The 16,445-nt window shown below is 33.6% G+C and overlaps 1 protein-coding gene across 15 annotated transcripts in view; it reads right to left on the bottom strand.

Annotated features, from left to right (window-relative positions):
* APC (APC regulator of Wnt signaling pathway) overlaps positions 1 to 16,445 on the bottom strand; it is a 125,465-nt gene that overhangs the window by 41,480 nt on the left and 67,540 nt on the right. For all 15 annotated transcript variants that reach the window (XM_012763756.3, XM_076008270.1, XM_012763754.3 and 12 more), the window contains 2 exons: positions 10,494 to 10,577; positions 1,163 to 1,267 (listed from right to left, as the gene is read on the bottom strand). In XM_012763756.3, coding sequence (XP_012619210.2) covers positions 1,163 to 1,267; positions 10,494 to 10,577 — 189 coding nt within the window. The remainder of the gene's footprint in view (positions 1 to 1,162; positions 1,268 to 10,493; positions 10,578 to 16,445) is intronic.

Here is a 16,445-nt window from a genome sequence, read left to right as displayed (position 1 = left end):
CAAAGTATACAATAATTGGAGTACAACTCAAAGCACTAAAGGTAGAAGGGTAGGTCTATTTTGATGCAAATAATTTTTTTTCTGTCATATAAAACTGAACTTTTCTTCCTTTTACATATGTATAGGAACTACATAAACTTCCCATATAATTCCATAAACAATAGAGAAATAAATGTGCCATTTAAATATAATTGCCTTTGTCCTAATTTATGACTAAGAGTTTTCCAGGATAATGGTTGACTAGTAATACTGAATGAAGTATCTGTTTAGTAAAAGTATGAGACATTTTAAGCTTAAAATTTTAATGAACTAATAGAAGTATATTTTTTTTATAAACAGTACTATCAAAAGTAACCTACAGACTAAAGAAATTTTTTATATGAACAGTAGGAAAATTATCTTAAGACCAATTTGGTGAAATTATATTTTTTAAAACTCATTCATTTTACAATATAAAAATATGCATTGAAGAAAAATCTGGAGACTATAGAACACCCCAAAGAAAAAGTATATCATAATGGGCTGTATTTTTATTAAAATCTAATGGACAATTGATAGCAGCATAACAAGATAATGGTTCTATATTTAGAAAAAACTAGCTGACTTCCATAATTTTGCTAAAATGATGTGGTAATAGTTAAACATGATTAGGCTATGTCTCTTTACTTTCTGTGAGCATTAGAATCATCTTTTTCAATAAGATTTGGATTTCTAAATTTATGCAATCATATAATACAACAGAAAATAAGAATTATAACAAAGTCCATATGATAATTTTAAAAAACATAAAAATGTCTTTGTACTGAATGCTTTAGTCAAAAAACAAACCTATTCAATGCAAGCAATAATAACTAGGTCAAATCACATGTAACCAAAATACAGTCTATATTTATTTTTCAAAAATACTACTCACACTAGTCATTTTAGATTAAAACAAAAACAATCTAGAGCTATAATAATACACCTAAATTTTTGAAAGCATTATTGTTAGATGTAATAAAGAAAAACAGTAGCATTTTGGTACTGAATGCTTCTGGAGATACGCATGTAGGACTAAAGAGACAGACAAGATTTATAGATCATTCAGAGAACCATCCTATATTCCATACTTTTAAGAATGCTTAAATAATTAATTAAAAATACAATAAAATAATTCATTTACCTGACCACTACCGGAAGTTGCCATGTTGATTTCTGCCACTCCTTGACCTTCATTCTGCCGCTCAGCTTCATGTGAGCTGGCTTCATGCTTGCTTTGAGATGGCCTCTGTTAATATGGAGTTAAAATCATTACACAGAAAAACGATATAAGCTTTCTTAGCCCACAGCTTTTTTCTTTTTGTTTTAAAGATCTGAATGCATCAATTATACAGACTGACACAGGCATGGAACTGCATGTCACACTTCATAACCTCCAGCATGGTTAGCGGGAGACTGTTTCGGTAAGAGGAAAGTGAAGTGTGTCCCTTGAGCATTTAGAGCTGCACAAGACAAAGGATTTTCTGAGACTCACAGGAACGCCATCCTCCACCAGCTGTGCTCACATCACTATCAGGAATATCACCCAACTAGAACAAATAATTGTCTTTTCTGCAGGGTCACATGATTCTGACATTTAATGGAGCTGCAAATACAACAGTTAAACTATTACCTAAGCTTACAAATACCTTGTGTAGGCATATTCATACATAAAATATATACACATCTTCTACTAATAAAAGTTAGGTGAATCCAAAAGATAAGCTCTTAGATTCTGATATAAAACCAAAAGCATTTTCTAATGCAACCACCATCTGTTACATGAAATTAAAATGACAGATTATATCCAGTAAAAGCAGTTATTTCAAGATAGATTATATCTAGTAAAGCAGTCACTTTGTGAAAATACCACTGCAAATCAAAGAAATAAAATAATTTCCCAGTATCTTTATAGAAACACCTATGTGCTTGCTCTAGGAAAATGATATTCTAAAAATTTGACATGATAGTTGATAATTATAGTATAAAATAATTCCCAATGGAATTTCTTTAAACATTAAGCTTTCCTAGATCATTTTAAAATGTTGACTTAAAAATTAATTTATATACAACATTTCCATTAATAAACTAGTTATTAGTTATATGCAGGCAAAAGTAAGGTAGCACTCAATAATTCAGAAATGGAAGAAAAAATAGTACCACCTGAAAATCACACCATAAAAGTCAACAAAATCAGCAAGAGTAGAAATATACAAAGTCAACCTAGAAACAAAATGAATCAAAAACCACTAAGATAATGACACTAACATAAGTGAAGATGCCAATATTTAAAGAAAAAATAATTGCTGATCATCTACTATGTTAATTGCACTAGGTGCTAGGGAATGCAGTGCTAGCAAAACTAGATGTTGTTCTATGCTCTTTTGGAGCTTACCACCTAGTCAGGGACACTATTAAATAATGAGAGAAATGACAACTAAGTAAAAATTTTGACAAATGCTATGAAAGAAAGGTACAAGGTACTATGAGTATATATAACAGAAGGATGTGATTATGGTCTGGGGCCTGGGGAAGAGATCTTTTAGGAAGTGCTATTTGAATGGAGACTTGAAGAATAAATAGTTAACTAGGAAAAGGGGGAGGGGTAGATGATGAATGTTCTAGGTAAAGAGGTCATACGCAAAGGACCTGGGGTGGGAGGGAGCATGGCTTGTTCTAGTATGTCAACGAATCATGGTATGGCTAAAGCACCAAAAAGAAGGGGGAAAGTAAAACAAAAAGAAGCTGGTAAAAAAGAAATCTTACTGGTTTTGTTAAATTTTAATGTGATTCTCAGATGGCATTCTTGCCTTTTCTATTTCTAAATTATAGTTAGGCCACCACACAATTGCACCCACATAATTAATACTAATATATTAACTACTAATATATTAATATATACTAATATATTAATTAATACTGACATATTAACAGGAAAAGCTGCACATAAATTGATTTTCTAAATTAAATTTTAAATGATCTAAGTAGGTAGGAATCATAGAGGAGACCAGTTAGGGGTCTACTATTATTAATGTAGATGTTAGATCCTGGTACTCTGCACTAGGAAAGCAGTAATAGAAATAAAAGAAGTGGAGATGCAGAGGTAAATCTGATAGGGTTTGGTGATAGAATGGATATGGAGAGTGGAAGAACAGGTCTGGTGTCAAGTATGTTCTTTAGCTCACACAATTCAATAATGATGGTGCCATTCACAGACATAGGTAATACTGAAGGAGGAGGAAGGGTGGTAAGGAAGTAAGCACTTAGGAGGATCATTAAGTTTTGGATATGTTGGATTCAAAGTGCCTTTGACATATCTAAGTGGAGATATAGAGTAGACACATGGATTTTCTAGATCTTAGGGCCAGAAAAACAAATTTGAGAGCCATTAAGCATATAGATGGTAACTGAAGCCCTAAGCATAAACGAGATTGTCTTAGGAAGAGAGGATACAGAGAAAAGTTAAATAAGCCTTAAGGAATGCTACAATTAATGTCCAGATAAAAGAAGATGAACTTTGAAGGCCAAAAAGGCGAGGAAAAAACCCAGAGTGATATGATAAAATTTTTAAAAAATCTAATGTTTTCCATGCACTAATCATTGGCACCTATTTATTTAATTAATTCTCATACCAACCCTATGAACCCTAGGTACTATAACTATCCCCATATCCCCATTTTCACAGAGAACATAAGTAACTGTCTTTCAGTCACATACTTAGTAAATGACAGAGTCAGGGCTGGAATTACAACCCAGGCAGTCTGACTCCAGAGCCCAAACTATTTAACACTTGCTATCTTTACTTTCTTTCCTCTTTCCTAATTACTTCCCTTTATTCTTTCATTGCTTCTAGACTACAGGCTTGCCTGCATTATTTGATTACTAAAGACAAAAGAGGTTGTTGCTCATTCCCACAAAAGAATAATCCTAACAAGTTTCCTCATTTTCATAGTTGAACAACTTCCCTAAGGTCTTCTACTCTAGGCAATAGGACTTTTTAGAATTTTTGTTGTTGTTGTTGTTGAGGTATTTAAATATCATAAAAATCTATTGATCTTAAGTGCACAATTAAATGATTTTTTGTAGATTTATCAAGCATAGTCATAATCTAGTTTTAGAACATTTTAATCATTCTAGTAAGACTCCCCCTGCCCATTTGCAGTTAACCCTCATTTCTACTCACAGCCCTAGGCAACCACTGATCTACTTTTTGTCTTCAGAAATTTGCTTTTTCTGGACATTTTATATAAATGGACTTATGTGTCTGGTTTATTTTACTGAGCATGTTTTTGAGGTTCATCCATACTACACTATGTATCAGTAACTTGTTACATTTTATTGCTGAATAGAATTCCATTGCAGGGATATAACACGTTTTGTTTATGCATTCATTCACTGGCTGATACACATTTGTACTGTTTCTACTTTTGGGCTATTATGAATAATGCTGCTATGAAGCTTCAAGTTAAAGTCTTTGTGTAGACATGTTTTCACTTCTTTTGGCTAGATACCTAGGAGTGGGATTACTGGATCACATGGTAACTATGTTTAATATTTTTAGGAACTGCTCAACTGTTTTTCAAGTGGCTGCACCATTTTATAGTCTACCAGCAATGAGGGCGCCTGCTTCTCCATATCCTAATAATTGATGATTATTACTGTCTTTACAATTTTTTTTTTTTTTTTTTTTTAGACAGGGTCTCACTCTGTTGCCTGGGCTAGAGTACAGTGACATCATCACAGCTCACTGCAACCTCAAACTCCTGGGCTCAAGCAGTCCTCCTACCTCAGCCTCCCAAGCAGCTGGGACTATCGGCACGTACCACTGTGCCGGCTAATTTTTCTATTTTTTGTAGTGACAGGGTCTCATCCTTGCTCAGGCTGGTTTCAAACTCCTGACCTCAAGCGATCCTCCAGCCTCGACCTCCCAAAGTGCTAGGATTATAGGCATGAGCCACTGCACTTAGTCTGCCTTTATGATTATAGTCATAGTAATGACTGTGAAGCAATGTCTCATTATGGTTTTGATTTGCATTTCCGTAATTATTTACTAATGACTAAGCATATTTTCATGTGGCTTATTAGCCATTCCTATATCTTCCTTTGTGAAATGCCTATTCCAATTGTTTGTCCATTTTGAAACTGGGATGTATTTCTCATTATCAATGAATTATAAAAGTACTGAACATACAGCTTTAATAAGTATTTCTCCTTGGCTATTTTTAAGAGATTTTAAGGCCATGGTGGATTGTCCTCACAGCTCTCCTCCCTCCTAATGTATCTGCTTGGCAATAAATAAACTATGTCTGGAAGGACATACAAGGAGGTCATAGTACTGGTTGCCCCAAATACCTCTGCGTAGCTTCTGAGTTATGAATTATGTTTAATAGTTAAATATTTAAATCATGTCCAGCAACTAGACCCTAACCCAGAATTAACGCAGGTAGGACAAAGACAATGCTATAAGCAACATTCTTCATGATGGAGAAATTATTCAGCAGAAACTTTTCCTTTCTTTATCTCTACTGCTTTACAAACTAATGTGCTAGGTCCAATATCCAGTTATCTCTATCTTCTAGCTTCTCCCTCTAATTTATATCAGAAGAATGATAATAATGGAATAAAACTCAAACAGCAAAATAAAAAAACGTGTTTTAGTTCTTTCTTAAATGTGACATGGCACCTTCTTTTAATTTATGTTTACTAAACTATTATACTGCATGCAAATATTTCAGGCTATGACTGATATAACCATTTTCATAACAAAAGGAAGCAAGAAGAGACTGCATCACAATGGCAGACAGTCTGCCTTAAATCCAATGATATGAACGAAAAGTTTTGAACAAACACAAAAAATACATATAAGTCTCCAACCTGAAAGAAAGTTGTAACAGTGCTGGAAAATGAGGATTACTGTTAACAAATCACAATTTTTTGTAATTTCCAGAGGCCAGAAAGTTGGTAAAATTTGGAAATAAAAACAGAAAAAATGATATACTGGGAAAATATAAGGAAAAAAAAAGCCAGTGTAGCAATATTAATAGCAAACAAAATTCAAGATAATACTCTGAAATTCAATTTTGAGCATGATAATGCTCAAAATTCAAAATTAATGCTCTGAAATTCAAGATACAGAGCATTAAATAGAGGGCTATTTTATTCAAATAAAAGATTCAATCAACTAGAAAAAATAAATGTGAATATGGATTTAGAAATATCAAAACCTGTTAGACGCAGCAAAACAGTAATGATCAGAATATAAGAAAGATTAAGCAAAAAGAAACAGCAGTAGCAAAACTCAAGGCAGAAAATATCCAGAAAGAAAATATAAAATATAGTGCTACTCAATTAAAAGCAAAATGCTAATTATTTGAAAACAATTTTAAAAACAGACTATAGCAACTTTGGTCAAGGATTAAAAAAAGACAGAGAAAAACTACACTGAAAAGCCAAGGAGGTCATAGTAAGTAAGTGGAATGTTACACGTTACAATGCCAACAAAACCAAAAAGGAGTAAAAGGATACTGTGTTTTTTTGACCCTCCAGAGTCCACTGTAAAACAGACACTCCTTAATGTTGCAAATATTTGGTTTGTGTTAAGCAGCCATGTTAAACTACTTTTAAGATTATGACTATCACATGGTATTTAAACTACTTAATGAATACATGTTTCTATAGATTTTGAATTCAGATGTACTAAATAAAGCCAAAGTTACTAAGATATTTAATAAGTCAGGCCTAGATAAAAACATTTTTAAAAGAACTCTTTCTTTTTAATCTTTTAGCTGATTTTTTTTTTGTACTTAGCTCCCTATTTCTAAATAACCTTCCTGCATTGCTACCTCCGTATTTTTTATTATAGTTTAATGCTTTATTTCGGTTCCTATTGTAAGATAAATTTTTCACTATTTACATTACTTTGACTATTAAATTCTAATCACGGCTGGCAGGTGATATACTATGATTGTCTTCCTATAGAACAATGTCTTGTCCATGGAGTTAAAGGTTATCCTTTATTGTTTTGTTCATTTGATTTTCTGTGTATTTAGGACTTATCCTCAGTTTCTCCTCTACTCTATAAATTTCCTTTCAATACATTTGGAAACAGCAGGTATTCTAATGATTTCATCTTCTTGGACCTATTTCTCCTGGAATCTTCTCTACAGTTGCAATATGGACTGATTGCTTTCTCTACCATTTATCTCAAGATCTCACTTCATCTTTATTCTGGGGGCTCTCTCTCTCTCTCTCTTATCCCCTTGGATCCCAAATCTTCATTTTTCTTGCTTTACATTTTCATTTTAGTATATCCTTTAATAGCTTCCAGAAAAGTGTGCATGAGAAAAACATTTTTAAGAGCCTGTTTGTCAAAAATATATTTATTCTACTCTCAGAGATAAATCTATAGGCTAGTATAGTACAATAAAAAATATACTTGGTCTTTGTCCCTTTGTGCCTGGCACAGAGCTTCAAAAACCCTTGGAATTTTTTGTGTGATAGAGATGTCTGTTATGCTAATGAAGCAACTCATGGTGGACTGCTAGATAGCTTCAGGATGGGTGCTCATCACCATGTGATTACAGGGTTGGAACTCTGGGCCAGACCAACCTCCAAGAAGGGAAGGAAAATGGAAATTCAGTTAATTTACATTTAAATTAAATTGTTTAATCAGTCATACCTATAGAGCGAAATTCAAATAAAAACTATAGATGCTGAAGCGCAGCTGAGCCTTCTGGTTGGTGAATACAGCAGTGTGCTGGGAGAGTAACATGCCATAAGAAAAGAGCATGGAATCTCTGCACTCACTACTCCCTTCCCTAGACCTTGTCCATGTGTCTCGTCATTTTGCTATTCCTTATCTGTATCTTTATAATAAAACCGTAATCATAAGTACAAAACTTTCGGTGAGTTTCATGAGTCATTCTAGTGAATTATTGAACCTGGGGGAGTTGTAGGAAGCCCTGTATTTGTAACCCACTGGGCAGAAGTATGGGTGGCTTGGGGATAACCAAACTTTGTGGCTGGCATTTGAAGTGGACAGCTTTATGAATGACTTTGCCCTTTACTTGTGGAATCTACACTAACTTCAGGCAGCTAGAATCAGAGTTGAACTGAACTGTGGGACACCCAGTGGTGTCAAAGGATTGGTGTCAAAACATAGCTGGAAATAATTTTCTTTCAAAAGTTTTAAGAAAATGCTACTCTGCTTTCCAGCTTCCAGTGTTACTATTCATAAATCTAAAGGCATTTGTATTTCTTTGTGTGAAATTTGTTTTCTCTTCCTTCTGTGGAAGGTTTTAGAATTCTCTCTTTTACGCCAGTGATCTGAAATTTTATCATGATGTGTCTTTGCACAGGATTATTTTCCACTGCAGTGTTAGATATTGGAGAGACCATTTTATTTTGGAAAACTATGACCCTTGGTTTTTTGTTTTTTTTTGAGACAGAGTCTCACTTTGTTGCCCAGGCTAGAGTGAGTGCCGTGGCGTCAGCCTGGCTCACAGCAACCTCAATCTCTGGGGCTCAGCGATCCTCCTGCCTCAGCCTCCCGAGTAGCTGGGACTACAGGCATGCGCCACCATGCCCGGCTAATTTTTTGTATATATATTTTTAGTTGGTCAATTAATTTATTTCTATTTATAGTAGAGACAGGGTCTCGCTCTTGCTCAGGCTGGTTTCGAACTCTTGACCTCAAGCAATCCACCCGCCCTGGCCTCCCAGAGTGCTAGGATTATAGGCGTGAGCCACCGTGCCCAGCCTGACCCTTGGTTTTGAGAAATTTTAATTTACTTCTATGATTTTCTCTATCTTCTCCATTCTCTTTCAAGAACTCTTTTTATTTGGATATTAAACCTTCCTAGAATGATTCTGATTTTCTTTCTATTTTCTATCTCATTGTCTATTTGTTCTATTTTCTGAAAAATTTATTTTCTAACCTTTCTTTGAGTTTTTCATTACTGCATTTACATTTACATTCAACTCCTAAGAACTGTTCTTTGTTTTTTTTGAGACAGGGTCTCTGTTGCCCAGGCTGGAGATGTAGCCTCAAACTCATGGACTCAAGCAATCTTCCTGCTTTAGCCTCCTGAGTAGCTGGGACTACAGAGGCCTGTGCTACCATGCCCAGATAATTAAAAAAAAATTTTTTTTTGCAGAGATGGCATCATGCTACATTGCCCAGGCTGGTCTGGATCACTTCAAGTGATCCTCCCACCTCAATCTCCCAAAGTGCTGTTCCTTTTGAATGCCATCCTTTTCTTGCTTTATCGATGCATTACCTTTTCTTATTGGGAATATTAATGTTAATTTTATTTTTTGAAGTTTTCTTCCTGCAAAAAGAAATAAATTATCTATTTCCATAATCTTTCTTATTAGAAACTTTCTTAAAATATCTGGTGGTTGCTGGTGTCTACTCACATTTAAGAGTGGGCTATCTATAAGTTAAATGAAGCTATACGCCTGAGGAAGGGAGTTTGTCAACTATAGTTACCCTATAAGATAGTCTATCTGGGCTGTGTTGTTGGTGAATCCTCCAATGTAAGTATCTTTAGGGCACTTTTCTTGGGTTAGTCACATTTCTTAGAGAGGTTCATTCTAGAAATTTGCCTGGAGATTATAAGTCTGTGTGCCAGTGGAGGTTTCAACATTCAGTAAGTCAATTTTCACTTAAATCACTTTTTTGTACAACATCTCTACCTTCAATTATACTAGGCTTACCCCTAACCAAAGACCTTTTGTTTCCAGAGGAAAAAAATCTCTCATCTTTTGACAGGATTGGAAAGGAGCAGTCACCCAGCTATGCAGAGAGAAAGGTTCTGGAGGTTCCATCTGATGTTTAACAGATTTTCAAACACCCTCCTGTTTTTAGTTCTTGTTTATTCTCACATTCAGAGGTACCTAGTGTAGCCAGTTCTGAGACCTTCTGGGACTCCACAGTGTATACCTGGTTGCTTCAGGACTTTTACCATTGCTGACTCAGGGGTCAACTCTCTATGATAAGCTAGAATAGTTACCATTTGTTTACCTGCTTTCCAGCTCCCCCAAATTTTACTGTTGTCACTTCCCCCCATCTTTGTGCCTTTTTTATTTTATTCTTTTACTATCATTTTAATGGGCTTTGTGGAGTAAGGGCAGGTAAATGTGTATGATCAATTATTACTATGGATTGCATATAAGGAAAAACTTTACTTACTGGTTGATAATAGCCAAATTAAGTTAGTTACCTGATAATATGTAAACTGACAGCTGAAATAAGGTAGCAATAGTTATGGCTCTATAAATTTTAACTGCCTAAAAGTTATAATGAAATCAAAACAGTCAAGGCTTTTGACAACCTATTTTCATGAAAAATGTTATAAAGCATCTAAATTCTCTAGAAGAACATCTACATTTCAATGATGCCACATTAATTATACAGTTTTCTTAGAATAACTACCTATTTTGATATCCATAAATAAAAAAGGCAATTTACTTACCTCTGCTTCTGTTGCTTGAGACTGTAAAAGCTGTCGTATTCTAAGTATGTCCTTCTCTATTTGTTGAATTCTGGCTATTCTTCGCTAAAATAAAATACAAAACCAAATTAGATATGTTTTCATTAGCAACATTATGGTAAATAATCATACTATGGCTATGACTTAACAGCTCAGGATTATGCCAACCTATCCTTATTTAAGAAGCTAGATTCACACATTAATGACAAATTGGGGTCAGTTCGTTTTTCTCATACATCCTACTTCACGCAACGAATCTCTAGATCTGTTTAGTAAAACTGTACAAATACAAATCATATATGAACTGTATGTTGCATGTGCTGTGAAAACTGATGTTTCACTTATTCTCAAAAATATTTCAATGAAGTAAAAGTATACCTGAATTTAATCTTTTATATTAATCTAAACAATAATATAATGGAAACAATTTATATAAACATAGCATACCTACCTGTAAAGGGAAAGAACATCTGATTTGTTTTAATAAACATCAGGGTTTAAACAGTAAGACTAACCCTCCCCAAAGTTACTCCTGTTACAACACAGTAGAATTTTTCAGTCTCTCCAAATACCTACTGCAGCTAAACATTATTTTTATTCCCAACACTGAGATCACAATGATGACAGAGCTTTTGCTTTCTCACTATACCGGACCATTAAGAAGCCATAAAATAGTAACCACAGATTGAATTATATGAAGTAAAACAATGTGGAAAAAATGTTGTGTTTTTTTTATTAAGGTAGGTTGCTTTAATTTTTATGAATATTAGTGGAAGTGAGAAAAACCAAATCACTTTGTATAAAGACTCTGCAAGTTGAAATTATTATCATCATTATTATTATTATTTGAAATGGGGCTTCACTCTGTTAATCTCACACCCCCAGAGTGCAGTGTTGTTCTCAAACTCCTGGTGATCCTCAACGCCTGGTGAAACTCTCAAGTGATCCTCCTGCTCTTAGCTTTCCATGTAGCTGGGATTACATGCATGTGCCATCACACCCAGCTAATTTTTTTCTATTTTTGGTAGAGATGTGGTCACCCTCTTGTTCAGGTTGGTCTTCAGCTTCTGACCTCAAGTGATCCTCCCAGAGTGCTAGGATTACAAGCATGAGCCACCATGCCTGGCCAAGATTGTTTTTAAAAATTAGCTTTATGACAGATCCAATACATGGGTTTTAAAAACAAGTACTGACAATTTTGTACCCTTTTTAATAATTTTCTATAATAATTCTATAGTTGAAAGGTATAAAAAGTTGTACTATAAAAGTAATTGTTTCAATGAGGGAAAAGTATTAGAAGCTAGATGGAGTAGTTTCCAAACTTTTTGTGGCTACATGCTCCATCAATAAAAGATTTCTAAGCATATATCCCCCAATAGATAAATAATAAAAGTATTATAGTAGTAATTAGCTTTACATATATAGAGAGTTTTAAAACTTACATAAAAAACTTACCCTTTGATCACATCTCTTAAGAGTTTTGGTTAAATACAATGCTTTCATGCTTTTCTTACTACCACAGTAAAAATGCTTATTGCTGCTCTATTATCCAATGTTATGAACAAACAAAACACTCAAAAGAAGTTGTGCTCACTACCTCACTCCCTCCAAATTTATCTTTTTTCCTTATTTCCTTTCTTTTCTTTTCTTTCTTTTTTTATGAGAAAAGATGGGTTCTCACTCTGTCAACTAGGATGGAGTACAGTGGCATGAACATAGCTCACAACAGCCTTTAACTCCTGGGCTCAAAGGATCCTCTTGCCTCAGCCTCCTATGTAGCTGGGACTACAAGTGTAAGCCACTACACTCACCTTTTTTTTCTTTTTAACACTACAACTATGCTGATTTTCTGTCATGATTCTGAAAGTAGCAAACATAAGGGAAATAATATTCTCTAATTAATAAATCTTACCATGTCCAATTCGCATTATAAAAACAGGTTGAAGAAGAAATGCTTGTATTTTTGGTAGCTTTCTAAATGATGACTGATTGATCACTTCTAAAACCAGATGATAAATATTTCCTGGCTTTAGAGAAACTAGCAAACTGCACACAGTTATTGACTTTCTAAATTTGATGTTCCCTGCCTTTCTACATAATTGGTTATATAGCTCCCCTTCATCAATAAAGCTTAAAATTAACAACTTTTAATATTTGGAAGTTGAAAATAGAAAATTAAACTCCAAAATATTCCACTCCACGACATTACAGTTCTGTATTGCCAATATCTCACTAAATCCTGAAGTCACATCTATATTTTGATGTCCACTGAGGTGGATGACTTCTAAGAGGATATTCCTTGTGCTTCTGTTTCTCAACATGAAAATGGAAAAAGCCAGTACAAACTGAGTATTCCTAAATCTCTATCCCTAGTCTGAAAATCCAAAATCCAAAATGCTCCAAAAATTGAAACTTTTTAAGCATTAACATGACATTCAAAGGAACTGCTCATGTAGCATTTCAGATTTTCAGATTAGAGATGCTCAACTGATAAATATTTCTTACTCTTTTCATAAATCTTGGATATTTATGAAATCATGTCTAATAACACACACTAAAGGAAACAGATTGTCATTATTTGCAAACAATATGACAACGTATAGATTCTTAAACTACATACAATTTAATAAAAGTTCAGAGAGACTGCTTTATGCTTACTACTTAAATGTAATTTAGCAATACAATTAAAGAAATTCCCATTTCCAATGGCAACAAAAACTATAACATATCTAGGAATAAATCTTAAAAAAAGATGTATAAGAACTTTATGGAGAATATTACAAAATTTTATTGAAGGACATAAAATAAAACCTAAATGAATAGATATAAAATTAATAACAATATTTACTGAGTTTTTGCTATGTACCATGCATTCTAAGTGCTTTTTCATGTATCAACTCATTTAATCCTCACATTTTACTATTTATCATTATGTGTATTTACTGATAAGAAAACTAAGGCAGAGAGTTTGCTTAAGATCACAGTGCTGGAAAGTGACAGGTCTGATATTTGAACCTAGGTGGTCTGGCTCCAGAGTCCATCCTTTTAACCAAGAAGGCTCAATATTATAAAGATATGACTTCTCCTTAATGTATAAATTCAATATAAATCTAATTAAAAGCCAAAAAAGTTTTCCTTTGAATTAAACAAGCTGATACTAAATTTCAAATGGAGGAGTAATAAAGAAGAATACAACTGCATTTTTAAAAACAAAAATAAGGAGGGCTCACCCTACCAGGTACCAAGAATTATAAAACTATAGCAAATTAAAAAAAATGGGGTACCGGTACAGGCACAGAGAAACTAAAATGGACTAATGGAATCGAGTCCAGATATGTTCAGCATATATAACAGAGATGACATTACGTGTAGTATTCAATAAATTATAAAGAGAGATAGAGTTAACATACATATAGGAATATGTATGTATGTATATAACTATATATACACACACATACAAAATCATGTGTATGTGTGTATATGTACATACAAAAAGTTAGATTTTTACCTCCACAACATATATAATAGCAAATTCAAGATGAATTAAAAGCCCTAATTGTAAAAATATAATAAAACTTTAAAACAACAGAAATTAATAGCAGGTTACCTTTATGAATTCAGAATAGGAGAAAAAAACATATAAATAGGTCCCAGAAAGCACAAATCTAGCAAAATAATTAATTTAACTTTATCACACAAGTTAATTTTTATTATCACTTAGGTAAAACAGATAACAGATTGGGTGGGAAGGAGTTGTGATGTATATTATCCCCAAAGGATTGTACCAAGAAGATATTAAAACATCTCTCAAATATGTAAGAATAAGAAATTTAACACAAAAGAAAATGGGCAAAGGATGTGAACAAGTTAACAGAAAGAAAACCCAAAAGTCTAATAAATATATTAGATAGTCAATTTCAGTAGTATTCAGGGAAATGCAAACTAAGATGACAAAATGCTTTATTGCCCCCAATTGTTAATTATAAAGTCTGACTCATAAGAGCTTGAAAAGACATATAGGAAAAGGGATTCTCACATACTACTAGTAGAAATTGAACTGAAAAGATCACTTTGAGAGCAATCTGGCAAACACTAGTTCAAAACACTCATACTATATGGCCAGAAATTATGCTTTTAGGTATATACCCTAGAGCAGAGGTTGGCAAATTAGGGCTTGCTAGCCATCTGTTTTGTAAATTAAGCTTTACTGAAACATAGCCATGCCTATTTGTCCATACATTGTCTATGTTGTCTTTCTTAGTAAGAGGCAGAGTTGAATAGCTATGACAGAGACCATATAGTCCACAAAGCCTAAAAAGTTTGATCTTTAATGTGGGCTCTTTAATATGTTGCTCTTTAAGAGATTGATTGCTCAGCCTGGCATGGTGGTGCACATCTGTAGTTCCAGCTACTCAAGAGGCTAAGCATTGCGGGAGCCTGGGAATTTGAGGTTGCAGTGAGCTATCACCATGCCACTGCACTCTAGTTGGGGTGAAAGAACCCTACTTGGGAAAAAAAAAGAAAGAAAGAAAGAAAAGAAAAAAGAGAGAGAAAGAGATTGCTAATTCTTGATCTAGAGAAACTCTTGTATATTTGTTTATGAGACATGAATAAGTATATATATTGAATTGTTTTTAACTGAAAAATTATAAATAACTTAAATGTCCATCAACTAGAAAATGGATAAACTATGTTAAACACTACTTTGCATATAACTATAAAAGGTTATGGCAATATAGAGGTGAAAGTAACCTTTACTCCATCCATCCCCATATCCCAGAAGTAATCTCTATTAACAATCTGATGTACAGTTTTCCAACCTTTGCTTATATGCCTACAGAAGGCTGGGTGCTATCATACTAAGTGACCAGATATATGCCGAACAAATAAGAGTAATAAATAAATAACCAAACCATTAACAGAGGTAGAGGCTAACAATCTCACATAGGCGAGAAAGAGTAGCTTATGAGTTTCCCTAAATTATTTATAAGTCATTTGTATGTGTTTTATTGGTTATTTGCATATTTTTAATGAACTGCCTGATTACATCCTCTGCCCATTTAAAAACATAAGGTTAGCCAGGTCCCTATAGTCCCAGCTACTTGGGAGGCTGAAGCAGGAGGATAACTTGAGGCCAAGAATTCCAGGCTGTAGTGTGCTATGGTTGCTCCTGTGAACAGCCACTGCACTCCAGTCTGAGCAACATAGTGAGACCCCATCTCTACATAAAACACCACAAAACAAAACATAGGTTGTCTTTTTCTTATTAATTTGTAGGAATTCTTATATTTTAGAGATATTAACCCTTTCCTTTTTATGTGTAAATATTTTTTCTTAGTTTATCTTTTGTGGGATGAAATTTAAACTTTTCTGAAGTAAATCCCAACTTTCCCCCTTTTATTGCTTTTGAGTTTTCATTCTTATTTAAAAAGGTCTCTATTGTCTGATATTTTCTTCTATTAATTGTAGATTTATTTTTCACATTTAGGTACTTAATCCATCTGTAATTTTTCTTAAGCTGTGAGGTAGGTATCTAACTTAATTTCTCATCTTCCAAATAGGTCACTAGTTGTACTTATATAACTTATTGAATAATTTACCATTTTCCCTGAAATTTATAATGTAACTTGTCACATAAAGAGTCCAGATATTCTTGTACCTTGTTCTAGTCTCTATTCTGTACCATTTGCCTACATCTACTCCTGTGCTACTATTACATGGTGATTATTCCTGTATCTTTACAGTAAACTTTAACAAACGTTAAGGTAAATGCCCACTCATCATGTTTTCTTTCATAAATGTTTTTAGAAATTCTTTCCTTATAAACTTTAGAATCATTTTTCCAGGTTCTAAAAAATTTACTAAGATCACATTTGGAATTATATTATATTTACATATTAATTTAAGATGGATACACATTTTAGGATATTAAAA

This window comes from Microcebus murinus, chromosome 11, assembly GCF_040939455.1.
Source record: "Microcebus murinus isolate Inina chromosome 11, M.murinus_Inina_mat1.0, whole genome shotgun sequence".
Taxonomy (NCBI): Eukaryota; Metazoa; Chordata; class Mammalia; order Primates; family Cheirogaleidae; genus Microcebus; species Microcebus murinus.
Note: the sequence above shows the minus strand (reverse complement) of the source record. Positions and strands in the feature narration are given on the sequence as shown.